Source organism: Plodia interpunctella, chromosome 3 (assembly GCF_027563975.2).
Source record: "Plodia interpunctella isolate USDA-ARS_2022_Savannah chromosome 3, ilPloInte3.2, whole genome shotgun sequence".
NCBI classification, from domain to species: domain Eukaryota; kingdom Metazoa; phylum Arthropoda; class Insecta; order Lepidoptera; family Pyralidae; genus Plodia; species Plodia interpunctella.
In genome coordinates this window covers 11,539,515-11,564,532 of record NC_071296.1, presented here as the reverse complement: position 1 = coordinate 11,564,532, position 25,018 = coordinate 11,539,515, and the positions used below count along the sequence as shown (strand labels likewise).

At 37.3% G+C, this 25,018-nt stretch overlaps 3 protein-coding genes across 5 annotated transcripts; 1 reads left to right on the top strand and 2 right to left on the bottom strand.

Annotated features, from left to right (window-relative positions):
• Positions 1-84: 84 nt before the first annotated feature.
• On the top strand, positions 85-5,775 carry LOC128683810 (E3 ubiquitin-protein ligase RNF185-like). Its single transcript, XM_053769769.1, has 5 exons — positions 85-239; positions 416-580; positions 1,225-1,363; positions 1,733-1,895; positions 2,187-5,775. Exons 1-5 carry the CDS (start codon positions 127-129, stop codon positions 2,282-2,284), a joined length of 678 nt encoding a protein of 225 aa, XP_053625744.1. The 5' UTR covers positions 85-126; the 3' UTR covers positions 2,285-5,775.
• Positions 5,776-7,139: 1,364 nt separating this feature from the next.
• Positions 7,140-12,792, bottom strand: Prp19 (Pre-RNA processing factor 19). Its single transcript, XM_053769768.2, has 8 exons — positions 12,671-12,792; positions 12,270-12,419; positions 11,890-12,023; positions 11,451-11,588; positions 10,647-10,826; positions 10,105-10,346; positions 9,358-9,485; positions 7,140-8,918 (listed from the first exon to the last, which is right to left on the bottom strand). The coding sequence occupies exons 1-8, from the start codon at positions 12,687-12,689 to the stop codon at positions 8,416-8,418; spliced, it is 1,494 nt and encodes a 497-aa protein (XP_053625743.1). The 5' UTR covers positions 12,690-12,792; the 3' UTR covers positions 7,140-8,415.
• Positions 12,793-13,218: 426 nt separating this feature from the next.
• Positions 13,219-24,571, bottom strand: l(3)mbt (lethal (3) malignant brain tumor). Of its 3 annotated transcripts, XM_053769470.1 has the most exons (14): positions 24,418-24,566; positions 23,907-24,131; positions 23,710-23,830; positions 23,033-23,190; positions 20,669-22,795; positions 19,823-20,048; positions 17,651-17,790; positions 17,250-17,421; positions 16,954-17,137; positions 16,670-16,747; positions 16,173-16,233; positions 15,838-15,942; positions 14,891-15,040; positions 13,219-14,694 (listed from the first exon to the last, which is right to left on the bottom strand). In XM_053769470.1, exons 2-14 carry the CDS (start codon positions 24,057-24,059, stop codon positions 14,653-14,655), a joined length of 3,717 nt encoding a protein of 1,238 aa, XP_053625445.1. In that variant the 5' UTR covers positions 24,060-24,131; positions 24,418-24,566; the 3' UTR covers positions 13,219-14,652. The 3 variants fall into 3 exon arrangements, with proteins under 3 accessions (XP_053625445.1, XP_053625442.1, XP_053625444.1); XM_053769467.1 differs by having other exon boundaries at positions 23,033-23,830; XM_053769469.1 differs by lacking the exon at positions 23,907-24,131 and having other exon boundaries at positions 23,033-23,830; positions 24,418-24,571.
• Positions 24,572-25,018: the final 447 nt, after the last annotated feature.

The window sequence follows — 25,018 nt, the reverse complement described above, 5'->3', positions numbered from 1 at the left end:
TAGTAACAGTAAGTAGGTAATATTGTTCATCTGTTTACTTGGCTCGAATAAAATATTCGAAACAGAGCACGCCCGGTCTTTTACTCTATAGTCACACGGTACCAATAATCTATCATTAATCTATGCATGAATTTGACAGCTACAGACAGATCATCAAAATCAAACCACGGGATTTGGGATGTGATTTATGGAATTTCTGTGAATATCAGCAAGTTTTTATTTACTTTTTCCATTACCAGGTGATTGCTTTTATTTATATCTAAGATATATCGTTAAATAGAAGCGTTTTATATGATTCTAGTTAGCTTTGTCGTGTCATTAGACGTCACCTTGGTATTCTACGATAAGGTGTAATTTTTGTGATTATTGACCTAATATAAATAGTGTTTGATGATTAGAGTGTTTTGTGTGGCAGAGCGATGGCTGAGACGAGCGAAGCTCAAGCGAGCGCGTCGGCATCAGCCCCAGGGGGCGACGCAGGCGGCGAAGAAGACAAACATGATGAACGAATGCTAGAGTGCAACATCTGCCTAGACACAGCTCGCGATGCCGTGGTCAGCATGTGTGGCCATCTCTTTTGGTATGTATAAACTCGCGACATCTGGAAACTTACAACAGCAGTACCTATGTAGTTTAATAGAAGATTGTAAATGTATTGTAAAAAAATAAGCATTATATTCCTTGGAATCGTTGAAAGAACAAATCCATTATTTGATTTGAATATAAAAAAGCTTTTTTGTATGTTGAAAATATACTGTGGAGTAGGTACAATATTTGTTTAGTATAAAAAATTTAAATGCTGACCCAAATATTTTTTTTTTAAAACAATATTAAATTATGTAAAATCACTGGATGTAAATAATGTCAAAATTCAGTATATGTCTGGCCATAGAATTTGTTCTTTTGTTGTATGGCTTCTTTTGCCCTGTGTTTCTATAGATTTTATTCTTGCCAGTTGACTGGAGATCCCACAATGGGATACTTATCCCAAATTACTGCTGTTTTTGTTTCTTGTGTTTTTGTATTTCTTATGCAAAAAGTTATTTCATACAAATATTATTCACATTTATACAATTGATTTTATGCAAAAGGTAAAACATAGAAAATATATGCTTTCTTTTATCACTTTTATAATAGAATTAGATTATAAAAAACTTTTATTTAGAATCTGTAATTATTGAATAAAATGTGGGCATTAAATAAAAAGGATCTGCTTATATCCAGCTGGCCATGCCTGCACCAGTGGCTGGAGACTCGGCCGAGCAGACAGGTGTGTCCGGTGTGCAAGGCGGCCATCAGCCGGGACAAGGTCATCCCGCTGTACGGCCGCGGCAACACCAAGCAGGAGGACCCCAGGAATAAGGTGTGTTATTCCTGCCACAATCTACAACTATACTGATAATAAAGGGGTTTATATAATATACAAACCAATTTTAGTCCTATTTGTTTATCAGGTCCCTGTTATTATAATATGTTGCAAAGTCATCCAATTTACTGATTTACATGTATCAGAAATATTTATTTTGGCTGTGGCACATCCCTTATCAAAGTAAAACTACTCAAATTGGTTGCTACCTAATGAATAGACCACTAAGTACTTAAGAAGGTTAAATATATTGCATGGAGTATAGAAGGTGAGAGATGGCATTAAATATTTTACTTACTAAAGGCGATGTCTCCAACATCATTAAATAAAAAATGTTAATGTACTGATCCATTGTCTATGTTCCAGGTGCCCCCACGACCGGCTGGCCAGCGCACAGAGCCAGAGAACAACATTGGGTTCCCAGGCTTCGGGTTTGGTGAAGGGTTCCATATGTCATTTGGCATTGGAGCATTCCCTTTTGGAGTGTTCACATCAACATTCAACTTTGGAGACCCAAGACCTAGTGCAGGTAAGAGAGTACATTGCATATGACTTTCATAAATTTGAATAGCAGATAAATGCCCTATGGTAAAATTCAGCTACCTATTGATTTTTTTCTAACAATGAAACCCTTTCACCTCAACCAATCCTGTATAGATGCATGGAATGGATAATCAATCTAAAACATGAAGTAAACATATTCTGATGAGAGTCCTAAAGACATTTTAAATTATATTTTCTTAGTTGTGGTCACAATGGTGTGCCTCCAAATTAAAACAAATTACTGATAATGAATTATTTCATCTAAAACCCTTTGCAGCGCCCCGCGGCACGGCCCAGTATGAAGAAGAGCAGTTCCTATCTAAAATATTCCTGTGGGTTGCGATACTGTTCGTGCTCTGGCTCATATTCGCATGACCGGGTCGGAGCGCCCCCGCCGCCCCCGCCGGCTCCGGACCAGTCGAACACTTTGCACGACTCGTCGCCCGACGGTATGTGAAGTCGTCGCTAAATTTGACGCGACTGCCTAGAAAAATAGTCATGTTTATTCCGCATTCACCTATGTTTGTGAGTTTCCTTACATCTAAAGTATTGTTCCTCAAACCCAAGTAATAGTCACTACGTGAGACTTTTTTGCGGCAGTCGTGTTATATTCAAATTGAAAATGTGTTATAGGCTGATAAAATATTCATGTCTAATCAATCTCACAATATATAAGATCGCCACATATCCCTGATTTTCTTTAACTTCTTAAAGTCCATACTTTTGACCAAGCTTACGGACTTTATCAATATTCAATGAATTATTTTGTAACTACTTTTTATTTCAATATCTGTGTACTTTGTACTTCATTGCACCAATATTGAATCTATCGGCCACATATTGTACTATATCTAGAATCAATACGTCAATGTTTAAGAACAATGAAGATAAGAGTTGTTACTCTTTCTAAACTCAACAATGAAGTGACGTCATTCTTCTATGTCTAGTGTATTTTCGTTCACAATGATACTCTCGGATCGTGTTCACTAATGTAATTATGATTAGCTGCACACTGGGGATCCACACCATCATCCATTGGAATTTCTATATAAAAAGAAACCTATGTTATATTCCAGGCTTTACCTTTCCCACCCATTTACCAAATTTCTTGAAAATCCAGATCCAGCTGTTTTTGGAGAACATGTGTATTGAATAAATGTCGTGACTAAACCGATTTTGTTTTACATATAGATAAATCACACTTGTCAATTGTGCTTAACATATTCCAGTTTAACAACAATTGCACATATAATTTTCAAATCCATACATAATAACTAGCTTTTTGCATTATAAATTAATTAATTTTTATTTATTCAAGTAACAAAGACAAATTTTGTTAGTAATGCTTATGAATTATGTATAGTTTACTAACAACGTTACATAATGGATAAAAGCTTGCAGACTTGTCGCGCTCGAATTTTAATAAGCCAATTGTAATCTGATTAAGAAATCTGTGAAGCCAATCAAAAGCAATGGACGTTTCTGGATGAGTGCAGTAACAGTCTGTCTATAATAACTTGAGACTGTCCTCGTGTACAGTCAACAGCACATAAACCTAGCCAAATTAATTGCAACTCGCTGCTATTACCGCGCCATAGAGTTTCACGCAGGGTAACTTGATGCGCCGTTGACTGTACCTACATACGAAAGTAACTTTCATCTTGAAATTCAATCATGTTCATTATTTTACAGTCTTCTTATACTCTTGCACAAGAGCAAAATGTGTGCGGCCATATGGCGCCCACTCGTTTTATTTTTAGTTAAATTTAAGGTAGATGGAGTTGAAACTGATTTGATTAAGTTGTAATAACGATGAATTCTGAAGCCTAAATTTGTAATTATTGTAAAATACTACAATCGGTACATCTGGTCAAAATTGGGTTGTAGGCATGTAGTTGTATCTATGGTCATTGTTAAAATTGTTATTTATATTGTGTTTGTTTTGTAGAAAATGTATTTGAATATTTAAAACAATTTTTAAACAAAAACGTCGCTGTTTACTACCTCGCTAGATAATTTCGACTTTAATATATTAAGACAAATAGAAGTGTCAAAGACGCATTCTTTGTGCGCATGCACACACACTAAAAGTTGTCATCAGCGCCCCTAGCGGATACCATAGCGTTAGCTCCATTTTCCGTCCGTAAAATCTTTAATTTACGTCTTTCTGTATGTATACGGCCGCGCCCTTTTGTTACTAGTGAGTGTCGTCGAATTGAAGTTACAACATACGACACTTCTATTTGTCTCATTATTACAAATTCTGTTTAGCCAGCGAAACCAGTACATATGTGTTTGTTTTAAAAATGTAGTTTAAGTATTTGATAGTAAGCGATAACTCCAAATGCCGGTAGCCGTAATGTGTAGTGTAGACAGAGAAAGCTATAGATATTGTCAATTTTTGTTAGTTATCCATTTGTAGACACGAGGAGAAACGGGACAGAGCGCCAATATCTTTTGTTCCATAGGCTCAGGCGTAATATTAGTGTGAGCACGTGGCTGCGCTCACACCTTGTCTAAAGTTTTCTCGATCTACACCATAGGACCTTTCTGGAACTTGTGAAAAGTTGTGAATACTAACATTTTGAATTCTCGCGTACTGTACGATATGAACTATTACAAGTATTCGAAAGGTGTGACGAATTGATGAGGGCGTCAAATATAATTTGACGCAGGCAAAGAAGCGAAGTTTCCTAGCCATTAACATTTATTTTATGACGCAAGTGGCGCCCCCACTCAACTTATACTTGAGAGACTGAATATTTAGCTTATTTAAAGGCCTCATTCGCACGAAAGTTCTGTTATCGCATTTAACACAAGTGATATTCTCGAGCGTGGAAATAAACGTTAGGCAATGTAAGTAGGTACAGTCAACAGCACATCAAACTAATTAATTCAAGCAAATTTTCCACTTTTGCCGTGGTATAAAGATCAAGTAGTGTAACTTGTCATGCGGTCGGCTGTACCAACTTGTTTCAATCAATGTCTTTTACATATTTCGTGTGAATGAGGTTTTAGGGCTTTCTGTGAATCAGTATCGAAAAGAATCCGCAATATATCTTGGTGCTTAAATAACAGTTCACAAAGAAATCTTACGCATACATATGTGCAAGTTGTACAGTATTCTGTTACGAGTTATGTAAAAAAAATAAAAATTGTAAGAAAGGTATATTGTTCGAAAAAGCTAATTTTAACTAATGTCAAGATTAAATGCGAGGCCGTTGCATTCGATACGTCGCGTGTATGTGCAAGGATTGTATAGAATTGTAACGCATGCCTGCACGCGTACGCCGCGCAGCCAGCCACAATTCCATTCCATGAACACTGCACACGAGCTGCATACGCATTAGATCTGCACCGGCCCATAGTTTCACTTTTAGTGGCACATTCAGAACTACTTCTTGATTTTTTATATTCCATGATGTGGATTGGTCTGTGTGGAGTATATTATGCCAATTATGAGTTATCCAGTTGAACTGGCACATACTCACTAACCATGGGAGTAATAATAAGCACCTCATATCTATTATTTTTATGATGTCTGGGTATTGTATGGGTGTCTGCATAATCTAATATATTTTTTTAATTTTATCATTTAGTTCTATATCTTTTGTGACACCTAAAGGACTTCAGTTGCACATCCCTCTATAATAGACAAAATGTTTATTTAAAAATTCACCGGACGAGCCAGTGGCTGGTGAACTTATGAGCGACATAAAGGATAAACACGATAAGAAACATAATGGTAGATAGGTTTTATGTTAATATTCCTGTAAGTTAAGTGTATATAATGCCGTATTCTGAAATATGATGTGAGCCGAGGTTATTGGTTAATGTAAATTATAAAAATACATTTATTAAATGCTGTCAAGTATTTTCATTTGTATCCTTATGTATATTTGAGAAAAATCCTTTATAAAATATTCATACTCTTTATTGAAGGAAATTTTGTTTACTTACATAATAAAAAAAAAAAAAGAAAAAATCTGCTGGGAACCACTTAACCGATTCATTGCGGATGGCACGCCTGCCGTGCCATTACTTTCTTTTACGTGTGGCGTAGGGCGCGGGAGCCGTGTCATTTTTAAATCGATGATAACTCCTTCAAATTAGGTTTTAGGGAGATCTACCCAGAACAAAATTGTCGCTATTTTTCATCTAAATCAAGGTCGTAGCCTTCGTTTCTGGTAATTGTATGATTTTATTAAAAGCAGGTGTAACCAACCTTTTCAGATGCTTAAAATTGCAATTTAATAATACCTAGGCTACATGACTCAATTTTGTTTTGTTTAAATATGGAAACACCTCTAAAAATAAGCCCACTAGTAAAAGAAATACCATGATTACTGAAGAACTCTTTGACATAAAGTCACACTTTTTTGGCGAGTCCAAAACGTTCCATAGAGAAGGCTACCTAGGTGTGACGTCACTTCTAAATAATATGTATTTCGTAGGACACGTGCGTGAACTTTATATGATAACTATGTAAAATATTGTGTTTATGGTATAGGCCTCATAATAAAAGTTGCTTTGATTTTAATAAGTTACCTTATGATAATACAATTTTTTGCTTTTTCTATAGTTTTAAAATGGACTTGCCCAACTAACTTCAAATAATCTTTAATATAAAAATAAATCGCTAAATGTGTTGGTAAGCGCATAACTCAAGAACGCCTGGACCAATTTGGCCAATTCTTTTTTTTTAATATTCTTCGTAGCTCAAGGATGGTTTTTACGGCGAGAAAATGTATGTACCTCGGGCGAAGCCGGGGCGAGCAGCTAGTAGTAAATGTCACTTACCTTCCATTTTCAAAAATACACTTGTTATGCCACTTATAATCACTTGAAACAACGTTTCTGTATGTTCGCGTTAGATTTCGAATGTCAACTAAAAGTATGTAAGCCTAAAACATGTAAAAACTGGTTGAAATACTGTATTCTTTTCCACATGGCTGAAGACACAGGAGGCGTGTCATGTAATCGTATGGCGCTTGACCCGGCAGCCGTGTCACATAGTTTTTGTTGAACGCCATTAGTAAAAGTTTGCAAAATTAGGCATCGCAATGAATCGGTTAAACATTTACAAAAACATCATTTATGTTGACTTAGAATAAACAGTTAAAATAAATCTTAATTATAAATTATTACCTAACCTATTAAAACTTACAATTAGTTTTATAAAATAGCTTAATATCCGCATAAATGTGGGTGATGCCCCCATGGGCATCATCCAGCACCATTGCTGGGAGGAAATGGCCAGAGATGGAACAGAGTGGAGACAGCTGGAGGCCTTTGACTATTAGAAAACAGTAATATAGAGGATGCCTAAGCGGCACATCTTGGAAATCATAATGAGATGAAAAAAGATCTGGAATCGAGCGGTAATTTATCTTTAATCTTGTGTCAAAATTTAAAACCATATTGAGGGTCTCGAGTTAAAGGATTTTAGGTGCATGTTATGAAATCTTTGACTGACTTAGTTCTTAAAACCTTAATAGTCTGCCAGTCAGGTCTTTGATCCTCCAAACTATCCCAATGTGAATTTACAAACTGCTTTAAACAATGAAGTATTTTTATTTAATTTCATTACACAATCTGAAACAGGCCATATAGATATACTATGATTGTAAACATTATTATACTTAGTCATTTTTCTTTTTAGACTATTGTCGGCTAACTCAACTAGACACACAAGTAATCGCAAGATAAGTCTCATACTGCCATTAGTCGATTTAAATCAGTACAAGTAAATTCTGAATAATTAAAATGCAATCCTCGGCACATAAGTTGAACCAAAATGGCGGCCGTCAGCGCAGGTTTAATTAGAGATGAAAGTATGTGGGAGAAAAATATTTTTAATCGTTAATATTGTTTTTTTTTTTAATTGAAACGGTTTCTTTATGTTTATTGTTATGACGCCTCAGTCTCCCCCCCCTCCACCCCCCACTACGGTCGTTTGACGTGCGTCACTATAAAAACCCTAACAATAAAAGTGTTTTTGTTATATTTAATGAAATAAACATTGATGATTACTATATCTCGCTAATTTTATTTCTCGCTCCCACAAGTATTAGAAAGGATTTTAGTAGTTAATATTTACGAAAAAATAAACAAGTATTTTGAATTTCGCGGGTAACCAAGAAAAATACCAAATAACATTTATATCTTTAATTAAACCTGCGCTGACGGTCGCCATTTTGCTTCAACTTAAGTGCCGAGGATTGTACATGGAAGTAATAACTACTACTTACTTCCCAGCTATTTGTAATCCACTGCTAGGCAAGAGCCTCCCGTAATTTCTAAGTACAGTCAACATCATGTCAAGTTACCCTGCATGAAGAGTGGCGAGATTGCAATGAATTTGGGTAGGTTGATGTGCTGTTGACTGTACTACTAAAAGTACATATTACTTCCACGCTAAATACAATTGGCATTTGTCAGATTTCCTAACCTAATATTAACAAATATAATGAAACAAGTCAAATACTTACATTAACTTAGAATAACTACTCTATACCATAGAGCTTGAGCGTCCGATCCATGCTCGTGGACGCTATGTACTGCGCATTCTTTCCGAAACGAACTCCTGTAGCCGCAGCGGTGTGGTCATTGAACAACTTTAATTCTTGCCATTGTCTACACAAGTACACTCTAACGTCCGTTCCGGCTATAGCCAGGTATGTTCCACTCTGGTCGAAGCAAAGTTCCTTGATCACATAACCTTCCTCGAGTTGGATCGTCTTGAAGTTCTTCAGTTTCCTCAAATCCCATAATTTGACACAGGCATCTTCAGCAGCTGTTGCCAGGTAGTAACCGTTTTCAGAAAAGGATATAGAAGTGACCGGTCCAACATGTCCGGGGAAGTTAGCAACGTTGCTATGTTCTTTCAAGTCCCAAATCTTGACTTGTGAGTTTTCGGTTCCGGTGCCGAAGATGAGGCCGTCCGGATGGAACTGGGCCGTGGTGAGGCTGACTCCGGAGGCGTCGCTCACTTTGGTCAGGAGAGAACCTGTTCAACGATACACAGTACAAAATATAGAATAATCCAATTTTCAAAATCTACCATATAAATCGTATTTTATAGTATTATTTTGTTTGATATTTTTTTATATAATTGTATGCCATCACAGGCTGAATGATTGGACCTAAATTTGTAAATCAAAGACTATTTGTACCCATTCAATGCAACTTCTATGGATTATTAAAAGTCAGCTTAAGTAAAATTGAGACTGGGCAATAGTGGGGCCAGATCCACACGCACATTCTAGTGATGCGACATGGTGTTAGACAGACTTAAAACTAAAAGTGCATTGTGTTGTGTTAACGTAATCCTATTTAATTACGCATCAAACGACTGAATCAAAAAAGGAATTGAGATTAAAGTCGGGCGTTTGATAAAGTTACTAAAAATATAGTGAGCTAAGGGTATGTATTGGATGGATGGATACCAGTGCGGATGTCGGAGAAGGCCCAGTGCTGGTCAGTGGACGTGGACAGCACGTAGTCGCCGGTGGGGTGCAGCGATAGCCCCGTCACGGGGCCCTCGTGCGAACGTAGCATCACCGTCGTCTGGGAACTGAAACGAACAACACAATTATCATTTTAATATTATAAATGCGAACGATTGTGAGAATGTGTTACTCTTTCACGCAAAATGTACTGGACCGAACTATATAAACAATTTTGTTGCTCATAAAAACAAAATAATAAAAATGCGTCAGGAATTGTGATGTCACCCCGATTGTCAGTAACATTTAGAAAAAAAAATACCTATCTCACTTGACTCAAAAATATAAATATATTAGTACAAAATTACACAGATTGAGCTAGCCCCAAAGTAAGATCGAGACTTGTGTACTAAATACGTATATAGATAAACATCCAAAACCCGGGCCAATCAGAAAAAGATAATTTTCCATCATGACCCGACCGAGGATCGAACCCGGGACCTCTCGGTTCAGAGGCAAGTACTTTACCACTGCGCCACCGAGGTCATCTCTGTGTGATGTGCTTAACTGTACCTTATTTAATCTGTGACTGTACTCATACGTACAGTCACAGCATATCAATCTACCCAAATTCATTGCAAACTCGCCGCTACTACCGCATCATAGCGCTTCATGCAGGGCAACATGATGTACTGTTGACTGTACAACAATGTAGCAAAGCAAGTTTTAAAAACCTGCCATACTCACGTAGGCACATTCCAAACACGAATAGTATGATCGGGCGAAGCTGTGATGACGGTATCCTCGTCGGGATGGTAGATGACCCGGGTGACCTTCTTGGTGTGGCCCTTGAGTATGGCCACCACCTGCTCCGTGTCCTTGTTGAACACTGTGGCGTTGCGGTCGTTGCCCCCCGTCAGCAGCTTGCTGTGGTCCGACGGGTTGATGTCCAGGGACAGGATGCCTGGCACGCTGGCCGAGTGGAGACCCTGGAGTGGACATATTTTGCAGCACATATTACTTTTTGATATTGATGATACAGGACACAGGAAGTAGTACGAAAAATGGAAGGCCCAGCACTGGGTTGATATGAAAAATATTAATATTATTATTTCTTTGCCATTATTTAAAAAAAAAATACAAGATTAATAAGCACTTATGGCGTGACTTATGAGTTTCTTTCGGCATATCTTCGAAATTTTTGATCTTCGCTAAGTTAAAAGAAATTAATCAAAATGTGAAAAAAATTATCGTAAAAAAAATCTTAATATAGATGTTAATGAACATACGGGATGCGATGCGAGCGTGAGGAAGGCGCGTATCTGGTCGGGCGGCAGCAGCCCGTCGGGCACCGTGCGGCCGCGGCGCTTGCGTTCCTGCGTCAGCGCCGTCGCGCGCTCCTGCAGCCGCCCCACCACCTCCGCCGACATGCCCACCGGCGTCGCGCCGTCGCCCGCCGCCGTCTCCGTCTGCACGTGCGACATACATACGATACATTCTGTTTGCTAAATTTACAATTTTCCTTAAAACTTTCGCGCTTTGAACACATAACTGCATTATTTAATGATGGTGTCAGCTGTGCTCATTGAAACGAATGTGTATGGTTGAATGTTGAATATTGTTCAAACAATTAGCCAACCAAATCAAAAAATAAATAAATGAAAATGATACATACATAATATATGTAGTTATGAATTTCCCTTGAAACCAACTAAATCCCTTGTTTTATTCTCTCCATTGCATTGTTTGAGCTTTCCCCAAATTCTTCCAAAGCCAAAGACAAAGCATTGGAGTTGAATAAAAATAGGAAGGAAGAGGTTCCATTTCTGTTGAATTGTTAAATACATGTATTCCTGTAGTTGGTACCTACAGGAATGCAAATTCATGAAGTGACAAAAGTTCTTCAAGTATTAACGCTGAATTTATTGCCCATTCCTCAAATATTGAAACATTGACAACTTTCAGAAGAATCATTTGTAGCTTCTCGTCTCTCCTTGGGAAATTGCTAATTCGCCAAGTGTCCATCGGTAAAACAGTTCTTCACTCAATTCCAATGGATTTAAGAAGTAAGCATAATAGAATACAAGACTCACTGCATGTGTCTGCGGCGCCACGATGCCCACTTGCGGCTTGAGCGTGGCCAGCGCCTCGCGCGCTGCCGTCACTTCCTTCGTGAGGCGCGCGATCACGCGGCACGCCGCATCGTGCTGGTACAGAGCGTGGCTCAGCTCCTGTCAAAACATTCGCATATGTTAACAACAGTCAACATCCTTGTTAGGCGGCTGCCAGCATTGACAACATAAGGTTGACGTGATACTGTTGTATATGTATTTTGCTTTCCAAAAGTTGAGTTAGCTTGCAAGTGTCAATAATTTCCTTCACTGGAAGCATGTGGTCTGCGAAAACTACTATTGATCCACCATCTTCAGCATAAATAAAATAAGCAAATTGTATATTTCAGTTCTCCTTCAACTTCATAAACAGTTACTTTATTTTCATTTATGTATATTAAAAATATATTAGAAGACTTGCCTGTCTAGCTGTCTGCAGCTGCTGTCGCTGTGTGAAGGCATGCAGCATCAGGGCATCCCACTCATCTTGCATGCTCTTGAGTGTCGCCGGGATGGATGTAGCACTAGGCGGCTTTGGCTTTACTATTGCTGGGGCTATAAAATTTATTCATATCATGATTCCAGGCACTATATATTGAATTGAATTAGAATTGTATCCGATTATTTGTTATTCGTATTTAATTAATTGAATTTCTTTTCAATTTAACCTATCAATTACCAATATGATGTGATCCTATTGTTATTCAGTTAATTTTATTATCTATTACAGGATCGAAGGTTTAATTTACTAGCATATTAAAAGTAATTAAATTTTATAAAAATAAAACAGCCTTTACTTACTTTTGATCTCAATAAGATCTTCTACTCGCAGATCTTTGCCATTGATGGGATCCACACCATTTTCTATAATATATTTTTCAATTATGCGCTTTTCAAAGACTGCTCCCGATGTTGGAGATACCACCGGAACTTCTGGCACTTCATTTGATACTGCAAGGGATAAGTTAGGTTATATTTTTAAACTACGCTATTTTCAAGCCATTTTAATCATTTACAATTGAGTCTCACTCCGGTAGCCGAAAATATCAGTTAAATAGATAATTTTGCAAAATATCTATTAAGGAAACACAGAAATAAGCCACCTGTATCGAAAGTTTGGCCAAAATCACCGGTAGCGCGGAGTAATCTTTATAAGAACGCCAAGTTGTAGAATTTAAGGAAATATAGTTTGTCATACTTACTTGCACAATAAAGAGCCATTTTATATGTACTTCCAACTTTATTTTATGGGTGAAATAATGTAAACGCACAACGCTGAAAACAATTTCACGATCACGAAACAAAAAGCTTTACCAGACCACAGACAATGGACAAAACTTTTTTATTGTATCTGACAGTGACATAACATATGACGTTTATTTTTTAAGCCCAAGTCGGCGGGCTCTCCTCTCACTAACATGTAAATTACTTTTACCTACAGTAAAAAAAAGGAGTTATGTAATGAATCAAAATTTCCACGAATATAAGAAATGTAATGTTCATATATCTGTATTTTTTTTTTATTGTAAAATTAAACTACATACATACAAGATTAAATAAGTTTCCCCACAGACATAGCCAACTAAGTACCGACGAACGTTCCACGTGCGCAAGCTTCTCTTCATGAATATCTAGATTTGAGGATAATTTTCAAGTTGTAAATTGCCATTTAGGATGCCTGAGGGCAAGTATCCTATTTATTTAGTTTATAGTTCCTAGTTCAAATATTATTTTGAAATAAAACATCGAATTATATTTCGTTTTCAATTTTATTATTACGGAACAACAGTTTAGAATAATAGTATATGCCGTTAAAATGGCATCTCCTTATTAATACTAGATTTGTGTAAAAACTTACACTATTTACCAATATCTCACTTTGTACATGGCCACAACTTCAATAGCCTGTATGTCCACATTTATTTATATATCTAAATAAATTATGTAACAATTTCATACACAAAATAGCCAGGAACTAAAACATTATGATGCTTAATTAGCAAGGATTAAAAGCACATCTCCACATAGTAAAAAAAATATATTAATTCGATAGTAATAGTTAGCAAAAGTATTAGCTTTGTAAATCAGTGCAAGATTTTTCAATACAATAATTATGATCAAAAAAATGATTGAATAAACTAAAATATTTATTTACTAATATTATTATGAGAGCAGAATGCCAAAACTCATTCACATACATTTGATAAATCCATTCAATTTATAAGAAAATTTCCAAACATGTACTTCTAAACAGAAAATGCAACTTCAAAGTACAAAAATAATAGCTTGATGAGTATAATAAACACTAAATTGCACTAAGATAGGTACCTTATTATTTAAAAAATGATTATTTACAATTTAAGAAATACTACAATCTAACAATACTTATAAGACATAGACAACAATAAACTTTGGCATCCAATGCCTATTTACAAGTGGAGTATATAATATACATTCAATTTGTTTAATATTTTTCCAATGGTTATGGAAACCAATACATTATTTTACTAATATCATATGCCAAATATTTACCAGCCAATACATGAGAAAACTTCCTATTTGTGTAAAAACATACACAAAATAGAATTGCTTAGTCACAACCACAGCATTTAAAGCATGATTTACAGATAACCCATTTTGTGCAAATTCTGATATTGCTTATGCAAATCTTGATCCTCTATAATGTCATTTGTTTAATATTGTCAAGTGTAAATTGACTCCACATATCTTAAATATAATTATGTACATAACAAGTGACTGAACTCTTTTAACTAGAATAAAATAATGTTTCTTGTTCTCTTCTGCGAAGAGTCTACTTAAAACGCAGACATAGAGAAGGGGACATAGGGACTTTAGTGAGCAAAATATACAATTTTACGCAGCACCACAATTTGGGGAAGGTAAGTACAAAACTCGAAGCATAGTCCCACATTTCTTCTACTTTTTACAAATGTCACTTTCATTGTCGAATTAAACTATGTGGCATTAGTATATGTATCTTTTCTAAAACAATAGTCTTCAGTTACGTAACATCACTTTGGCTAGAATGACACTTCAGCCAGTAAATTGCAATATCCACAATGGCACTACACTTTCAACACTTCACACGCGATATGTGGAGACAGTCGGGAACGTGAGCAGAGTCCCCTTAGAGCAAGATGGCCGCGATGGCCACCGCCGACGATCACGTGGCTGTCTCTCTCAGCTGCCGCACTGCTGAGTACACCTGGAGAAACATTCAGTTTTTATTTAATTTCATTCTACAAGCAAGCAAACAGGCTTGCAGAGGTGAACGAGTGTGATGAACTGTGAATGAATGAATAATAACGGATTTTTATGCTTCAGTCTGTAATAGTATGATTTCTAAGTCAATAATGAAGCAATTCGGTTGTGGTCGGCTATGCAGTATACGGGCGGGCTACCTTGATGGCCGGGCCGAGACGCAGCCGCAGACAGGAGACGAGTTCCTCGCAGGAGGCCATCAGCAGCTCCGCGCCGGAGACTCGCGCGCTCAGCGCGGCCGCGCCCGCCGCGGCGCCCGCAACGCGGCCCAGCAGCGCCGCCACGTCCTTCTGCAAATATCAGCTTTATTATTATATCTATACTATTATTATAAAGAGGTAAGCGTTTGGGAGTTTGTATGTTTGAGGCGGGGTTATCTCCGAAACTACCGAACCAATTCTTTCAGCTTTCTTTAGAAAGGTACATTATCCAGTATAGGCTATATTTTATTTTTAAATTCCCACGGGAGCAAAGCCCCGGGCAACATCTAGTAAAGTGTTAATAGTTATACAAAACTAGCTTTTAGCCGCGGCTTCGCCGGCGTATATTTCCCGGGGATGTGTATCTTGACTATACTACTTTTGACTATATGTATGTGAAATGTCAAGATGTAACAATGAAAATTAATATTGCTTTTATAATATTAATTCGATAGATAAATGCCAGTAATACATGAGAACTTTCACTAATAAGTTTGACTACACAAGTCACATGCGAGCACACCGGCGAGTATAAAATATTATAATTATGAAGTTATTGCCAGGTCATAAGGAAAAAATCAGCAAAATATCAAGAAATATCCCAACTATAGTAGGATATCACATATATTTATTTTTTTGTGATTTCTAAATCGAAAAGCGGCGTGTTGGGATTTTATTTTTATGCCTGTATTTGAATATAATATTCTATATATTTGAACATATATATATATATACATCCCTGGCCGTTTTATGGCTATGGTGATTGATCATTACTGTTTCGGCGTTGTATGAGGCTTCGTTGATTTGCCTTAAAATGGCTGATGTATCCTATTTTGGCCCTAAATGTTTTATAGCAGTGAGGACACAATTAATATCAGACTTCAGACCTGCGACCAGAGCGTGGGGTCGGCGGACAGCGCCAGCGCGGCCACGTGCTGCGCCACGTGCGGCCGCTTCCAGCCGCCGCTCGACGCCGACTCCTCGTCCGACGCCTGTGGGGAACTTTAGCTTTAACGGAGAATATGCACATACAAAAAATATATACTTCATTTTTCTCACGCTAGTTCCATTTACAACGATATATCAAGTATCTATTGAATCACTTTTTAGTAATTAAACAAAAAATAGACTATTTCGATTTATTGTTTCTACACCACAGCGAGGAAAAGTACTTTATTTTAGTTTTTTATAATATTAGTTGAGATAGTTGAGATTTACTTACTGGGTCATTCTTGGTAACTTCTTCAACTCTCTTGTGTTTAGGTGGTCTTCCTCGCATTGGTCTGAAATTAATGTCACAAATCAATATTTATGTTTTCTAATATATTTATAAATAATAAATATATATGTATAATAACACTAAGTAAGTGTATATGTATAACACTGGCTATTTCCCAAATCTATAACCACGAAAGAACGAAAAACAATGATTTAATTTTTTTTTTTCGTAGAATGTAAAATCAAATAAGGAAACATGAAAAAATGCCTAGGGGTTCATTTCATACTCAAAACGACATTTCTCCATAGATTCTAAAATCTTCCTACTTCTTCCGGTGAAGGAAAACATCAAGAGGTTTACTACTGGTTTACTATTTAGTTCACTAGTGTGTATGCAACTATGTGCCAATAGATGACTATAGTTGTAAGTCATGTCAGATGCTTGTAAATGCGACTTGAATGCTTTTGGAACGTAAAATGTCAAAGAAAACTTATACTTACTTTGCATTGTCTTTGGCTGAATCACTTGTAGGTGTACTGGTATGCACAGAGTGGGATTTCATCGGTTTTGGTATGGCCCTGAAAAATTATATTGTTAAGTATTTATTTAAATAAAAAATCTTAAGATAAATCATACTGTTACTAGCTTTTTCTAGCGGCTTCACCCGCGTCACTTCTCTGCAAAAGGGAACTGACATGATTTTCATACAAAGATTCATCCACCATTAGTCGCTTGGGGGTTGATTTTTGAGCGCTGCCCGCACCTGGTGAGTGTGAGCACATACCTCCTGCTGGCGCTGGAGCCGTCGTCAGGGTCGGCGAGGCGGTCGGGCGGCGGCGCGGGCCGACGCGGCCGATAGGGACACGCACTCGCGGCCGCGTGCTGCTTGTGAGCGCCGCCGCGCACGGAGCCCAGGCCGCGGCATCCGCCCACACCGCACGGCCCATTGGTTTGCAGCTCCTCTTCCGCTGGAAAATTGAATATTATTAGCATATTGATACCATACAGTTGGGCGTCGAAAGGATTGTATCTTAACGCTCCTGCCTGGTCATCACTCTTGAATCTCACTTGAATACTCACTGAGCGGTGGTTCTAGCGGATGTCCAGTCTTCAAGCACCAGCCGACGGGATGTAGGTCTGGAGAATCATCGTCCATCCAGCTGGCCAGGTCGTCGGGCCAGCCGTCGAACGAGACGCGCACTTGGTGGCCCTTCACTTCGCTGATGGTGGCCACTCGGATCAGGAACGGCACCTGAGGACAACACAATACTCTTTATCGTACCTAAAGTGAAAAGCACAAAAAATAAATATCAACATTTTTACCATTTAAATCATGGCACAACCAGAAGTGTCATAGGAAATAAAATCTATGCCAGAAATGACCATAGCAATTCCATTTAAGGATTTTTAAAAAATTGGTTGCATTTGTAAAAGAAAAATTGTCAATATTCACAATTTTTTTATAATAAAAGAGATCTCACCCTGGGGTCGACCACCTCGAGCTTCATCCCCGGCTTGAAGCCGTTGGGCGGGCGCGGCTTGAAGGCGCGCGGCGGCGCCGGCGACGACCCCGTGTCTGACAGGTAGCTCTCCCACGAGAACTGCTCCGGGTCTTTGTAGACTGAAACAACAATCAATTTAATTTTCCAAATACACCATTACCTATATGTATAAAATGAGATAATAACGAAAAATCCATGGAATTAAATGAGGCTGTCATTGAAAGTTTACTCCACAATATCATCGATTTTAGTGAACAACACGTAACTTAAAATAATTAAAGATACCTTAAAAACAAAATAAAATCATAAATACAGTTATATTTTCCTTACATTTAAAAGTAACTGTGGGAGGATTCGATATTTTGATATTATAACTGACTATTCGGATTTCCAGATGAGCTGAACCATAATGCAACAATTTGCACTATTGCATATGTAACCAGTACACTGTTACATTTTTAACACTTTCACTATAACAATTTAAATGTACAGTCATTTAATAGCACAGCAAGCTACCCAAAATCATTGCATATTACCGTGGCATAATAAAAAAAATTGTCGACTTTAATAAAATACCAACATCCATAACATCATTAGCAAGCCCTTCATACGCCACTGCTGGGTGCAGGCCTCTTTCAATTTAAGCCATTCACCTCTCTTCCGAATGTTTTACTTTAAGAATATACACTACATTTAAAGTATACGAAATACACATTCACATTGCGAGATTGCGACACAGAGGACATAATCAATCTGACTGCACTAGATAAACATGCTGCACAGAGGTAAACAAAATGCGAACGTTCGATTACGAAGATACGAGGAGCATAGCGATATGACGCGAAACAATAACTGCATACAATCGCGTATTTTGATTATGGAAATCAGATGAAAGTCGGCTGTTGCGGTTACGACTCCATTATTCATACAAATTAACGGGCAGACACATCTTACGCGCATATTTTATACATTAAATAAAAATCATATAATAACTGCTTCTTTAAAATGTTTTACACAATAATACATTAAAAATATTACTCATGTATTATATTTTACATTATAAATAGGTATTAAACAAAAACTATTTTAACAATTTGACTTTATTTTTAGATCGGAAGATATATTTTATATATTTATTTTTTATGTAATGTTTACGCGAGCACAGCACCGGAAAACAATTTATATATATGAGAAATTAGACTGAACATCAAAGGCACTTTATCACGTAAATTGTCATGAACATTACAATACCTTGTGTGAGTTACTATCAACTATAATTGTTCTACTTTAATGGATGTACCAATGACACAAGGTATTCCTATGAACGATTTCGTCCAACTGCTGCTAGTAAGATAAATTAAATGTCCTCATTTGTATATGAGGAAATTATCTGTAGAATAATTAAATGCGTCATTCGAATCGACTTGGGAGTTTTTATAACACGCATTGTTAAGTGTAAATATTTTGGACAAAATGTAAATTTTAAATTTATTTTGTTTATTATAGTGAATATGAAAAGAAAAATAATCTAATAGGTAATATGGATTTTTTTATTAGTCTAATAAAAAAATCCGTAAAAAAGAAAAAAACTCTTAAATGGCTGAATTTATTTTGATGAATGGAACATGTAACAAACATCTTGCCCTTGCCCTTTATAAGATAAAACTTATTTTGATTGAAGAGTTGTAACTATGCAAGCAAGTGTAACACTTGCTCGCTCATCAGACAATCGATGTAAAATTAAATATTCAAGTAATCGACGAGAGGTTGTCTTAATTTTGTAATTAATTAGGAAGCAATTAATTTTTTTGAGACAGAAAACAAAAGACAATCAGTACATCAAGATTTTTATATGCAAATGTTCCCGTTAAAAATGTAAGTATGTAAAGTCTGATGACTACAGTCTACACGGCGAAGCAAAAACATAAAAAATATGGCTTATTGCCACTTCCCACTTACTTTTGCCCGACTTTCTCGACTTTTTCGACTTTGACCATCGGACCAGACCACATCTCCACAAACATCTTGTCTTTTGGACGAATTTACTATAGCGCTTAAATTGAAGTGGAGGTTTTGCCCGCGGATCAGTTTTTGAAAAGCCCAATTGTCCCATACCTCGCACCAAAAGACACTTATTTAACAGTTACTTACAGTTAGGCGGTGTGAGCGACATGCCATTATCCTCTGCCCAGCCGACGGGGTGTATGTAGGGGGAAGTGGGGTCGACCCAGAAGTCATACATCTCGTCCCAGCTGTCGAAGTTGATTAGCAGCCGGCCGTCCATCACGTCTGCAACGGACGCCACGCAAACCAGCTCGTTCTTACGGTCTTCTGCTTCCAACTTCATGCCCACGCGGAAACAGTTCGGCTTGAATATCTGCGTAGAACAATACATCTGATGAAATACATATATAGGTACTATATAAATATATTAGGACAAATCACACAGATTGAGCTAGCCCCAAAGTAAGTTCGAGACTTGTGTTATGGAATACTAACTCAACGATACTATATATTATAACAAATATATTATATATAGATAAACATACAAGACTCCGGCCAATCAGAAAAAGATCATTTTCCATCATGACCCGACCGGGGATCGAACCCGGAATCTCTCGGTTCAGAGGCAAACACTTTACCACTGCGCCACCGAGGTCGTCCATGTGTGTACTATAAAACGTATTGTAATTTTTGTCATGGAATCATGTCAAAATATACTTTCTTACTACAAATATATGACTGATATCTACTACAAAAAATATACTACCTATTGAAATTAACGAATTACCATTGAATGGAATCATATTTATTGGTGGACAAAAGATCTGATGAAATACATATATAGTTACTATAAAATTGTATTGTAGTTTTTGTCATGGAATCTTGACAAAATATACTTTCTTACTACAAAAAATATACTACCTATGATTATTTTTTGTAGTAAGAAATTAAATGAATTAATTATATGAAATTAAACCAAAATGTGACATTTACCGTGTTTGTGACATGTAGAAACAAATTCTTCGGCGCGGCGATAGCTCTGATATGCTTCAAGTACAGAGGCCAGGAGAACGAGGCGGCGCTGAAGCCGTTCGGAGGCTTCAGAGTGCGCCCGTTCTTCTCACACCAACTCGCAGGGAAGATGTCTATTGAGTCCGCATTCACCCAGTAATCGTACAGATCCGGGTACCCGTCAAAGTGAAGTCGCATGCGATAGCCCTGGACCTCGGCCACAGACACCACGCAAAACAACGACGGGTGTTGAGGATCTATCGCTTCCATACGCATCCCCACTTTGAAACCATTCTTATTCGGTTGCGGAAAAGGATCTTTGAACAATTTGCACGGCACTGCCTTAGCTTTACAAAAGTCCAGATACCTCATCCAAGAAAACCCGTTTTTACCGCACATCCATGGGTATTTCTCATTTACAACCAAATCGTCAATCTTTACATCGTCGCTCTGAGTCTCGGCGGGGGTCGAGTCGTATTGTTTCAACGGTACTTTCTCATCCTTACTCTCTTGGAGCATGTCAGACTCTGAGAGCTGTTTCCTCATAAACAATCTCTTTAGTTTATTCCTCTTTTTCGTTTGCTCTGCTCGTTCTTTGTCCTTCTTCTTTTGTAAAGCCTTCTCCACTTCAGTTTGGCAAGTCGAACTGCAGAAATTAGGTGTGATAAATTCAGCTGCCATTCCGTGACATCCACAGCCATCACAACGGTACATATCTTCAGGCGATGTGCGTTTCTTCTGAGTATTATTCCTCTCGACCCGCTGCTTCAAAGGAGTCTGGTATTTAACACCCGGATTAGCCGAGTGTTCCTCTTGATCATTGATGTCAACCAAATCAATGAGACCAAATTCATTAGTCTGAAAATGCAAGTTACTGCCGTGCAGCATAGCTACACCATTGTTCCATAGCAACCCTGGAGGCTCTTCTTCTGATGTTCCATCTGACAGTTCCTTTACGTAAGTACTCTCTTTCTTCAAATCGGCCTTTTGGTAATACGCATCATGATCATTAGTTTCAATAGCCTCAGATTTTGCGTCTTTATAATCTTCTATATCTGAATCACCTAGATTAACTTTAGCCTCTAAATCTTTGTCTAACTTTTCATCACAGAACAGCGAGGGGACGCGGTGGTCGTCGTTATTATCAGAGTCATGTAGTTCTTCACGTTTCTCCTTTTTAGGCGGCAAAGTCAACTTCATGCTCTTGTTAGATAAGTTTTCATTGCACAAAGAAATGCGTCGTTTTAAATTAGCATTAGCAGTTTTTCTATCGCTGTTATCAGAGTTTGAGCGCCGCAAAATGGCCGGCGCGGCAATCGGGCCAGGTCCTATATCTCTGTCCTGGATGCTTCTGTTCAATAAACTTTTCCCCTTCTCCGGTATGGAGAGAGTGAAGGACTCATGAGTTTGCCCACTTTCATCATCAGCTATTGATACTGTGTAAACATCTTCATTCATCGAAGCATTTGTTTCTGGTATTGACAAAGTATACTCTCCTTGTGCACCGGTAGGCTCGGCTCTCGAGCCAGATATTGAAAAAGGGAATGCTTTCTCATTCTTAGGGCTCTGAGGTACAGAGCTAATATCTTTACCATTTGAAGTAACTTTACCTAAAGGCTGAAGTGGGGGCATATCTGACGCTTCCAATGGAGTCGGATCCCTCATCACTGTGATGCTGCCTTGTGGATCATTTTGGATCTGCCCGTTGGCAATTTGTAGATTGATAAAAGGGCCTTTCGAGGCCATGGCAGTTGGTAAGGTTACAGGCAAGATAAACTTTGTATTTTGTATCTTTGGCATATTCATAGGAGTTAAAAATAGTTTTTGATTACTTGATTGAACATTAGATTGATTATTAGATATTAGTATTGATTGATTTTCAGGTGTCTTGTTTGTGGATTTTTTTACTGAGCCTAAGTAGGCAATCGCTGGCTTCCCTGATGTTCCGGTACCTAAACTAACTGGCAACATTCTTTTTTCATTCACTTTTGGTTTTTGGATAACTATAGGTTGTGCCGGGTTGACTGGAGCCAAAATTGATGACTTATTTGATGGAGCTTTTGGAGCAATGTTAGGCTTCGATAAAACAATATTGGAGTTGTTGTTCATCTGAAAGAGATATAAAGTAATAAAAAAAAATATATGGATAAAGAGCATGTTTAAAATATTAATTTTTCTATCATATCTTTTTTGAAATCATTTTATCAATACCTATAGCATTGTTAACAACCTATTTTTGATTCCTCTCATAAATTATTACTCTATCTAATAAAATATAATAATAATTCAATTGAAAAGACAACTTCTATTTACATAAGTTAAAATATTATGTTAGTTTTCACTTACAGGTCTCCTCACGATGATTTGTGGTGGATTTCCACTTGTGCTGGCCTGACTGATCACCTCTGTGCTTGTTACCGGTTTCAAGCCTGTTGGCGTCTGGATGTACACCATGTGTGGCATTGTTCTTGTGGCTCCACGCAACTGGACAGTGCCAGAGTTACCTGTGTTCGGCAGAGCCAATTGAATAGAGTTATTGCTTGAGTTAGGAATCTGTACAACAGCCGGATTGGGGCCCATTTGCACTTGGGACACACTTGTTGGATTATTCAACTTAACCTGGACAGAAGAATCAGGCATCTGCAGCTGTGTGGAACTTGACACAGTCATGTCAGATGTCCCATCCATATTAGTAGGTCGGGAATTTGAACCCATGTGAACATGAATTATGGAGCTATGTAGTGGTTGGGTGGGGTTTTGCAAAAGTGGCATAGAGGGTAATGTTGGTCCCGCTAACTGGATATTCTGATTCGCGGGGATTTGAAGGGGAACATTTATGGTTTCCCCTGCTGGTAACTGAACGGGCACTGTGGTGGTCCCCGACACCTGAATAGGGAGACTCACTGGTGCTATTTGTAATGGCACTGTGCTAGTTGGTCCAGATAATTGGACAGGGACATTTATGTTAGAAGTAGAACCTGGGATTTGAACTGGCACATGAACAGTTGATAACAGAGGATAACCTGCATTGTTAGCATGAATTTTCATAGGTGCTATGGAGTGGGTAACCAAATTGTGGGTTATAGGCATGGAGCTCTGAGGGGCCTGCACTGAGGACACGATCATGCTGCTCGATATCGGCGCCTGAAAAACATTTTTTAAGTAAAAATTTATTTTACACTTTATGTAAATGTGTAAAATTTTTGCTATAAAAACTCACGCGTAAAGTATTCAGTAAGACATTGTGCTGCGAACTATTCTGCGAAAGGTTAGTGGTGGCCGAGCCGCTAACAGATTTTAATAATCTTTTCTTCAAAATTTCAGTTTTAGGTTCATCAAAGTTTTGAAGTGAATTAGACTGTTGTCTCTCCATTTCTCGATGTCGAGAATGTTTTTAAATTCATTACAGAAAGTCTTTTAACTTTTATAAATCATTATTGATGACCTGTAATGCAATATACAAAAATAAAATATTGCGAAGTGAATAATCATCTCTACTTACTTTTGTCGTAAAATGTCTTACTTGAGAGATGATTGGAAGTTTCACATTTTTAATACATTCAAATAATTAAACATAGAAAACATAAACATTTATAAACAGTAATTATATAAATAATGTTTGCTACTAATTTTCTTTCCCGAGATCGCACTATCATTTTGTAGCTACTTTTACAGAACACCACAACCTTCTACTAAAAAGTTCATGAAACACCCAAACCAAAATTTCATACCTGCATTTTAATGTATCAAAGGGGAGATAAATTCTTCAGGCGTCGATTTTTGTACTATAACATTATAAACGTATTAAAAATCATTAAAGAAAAATAAATTAATTCACTAAAGCGACGATATTTACCTGCCTAGAACAACTGGTAATAATTTTGACAACATTGCCAAAACGTTATTGGTGCTTGTTATGTTGGTATCGTCAAAAATGTTGACCAATCAAGAACCGGCATTTAGGTAATGATGCTTTCCCGCCCGATTATTCAGCTAAAATGTATACAAAAGAGCAAGTTTTGTTTGATGAATTTTATAACTTTACCACAATTTTAGAATTATTTTGTTTGCTATTTTATTGCCAAATAAATTTTAGTATCCCATTTTTCAGCAGTTGTAACAATGTTAATAATAATTTAACTCAGATGACTAATCCTGGCTTGTCGCTTATCTTTATTTTATCACAATAATGGTCAATTTTGGTTATATTCATATCTAATATGATATTAACAAAGTAAATTGGTTCTAAAATTGGATTGATAAAACTAAACTAGTCTAAACACGTAGATACGAAAATGAAAGTACCTACCTAGAGCATTTTCTCCGATTTCC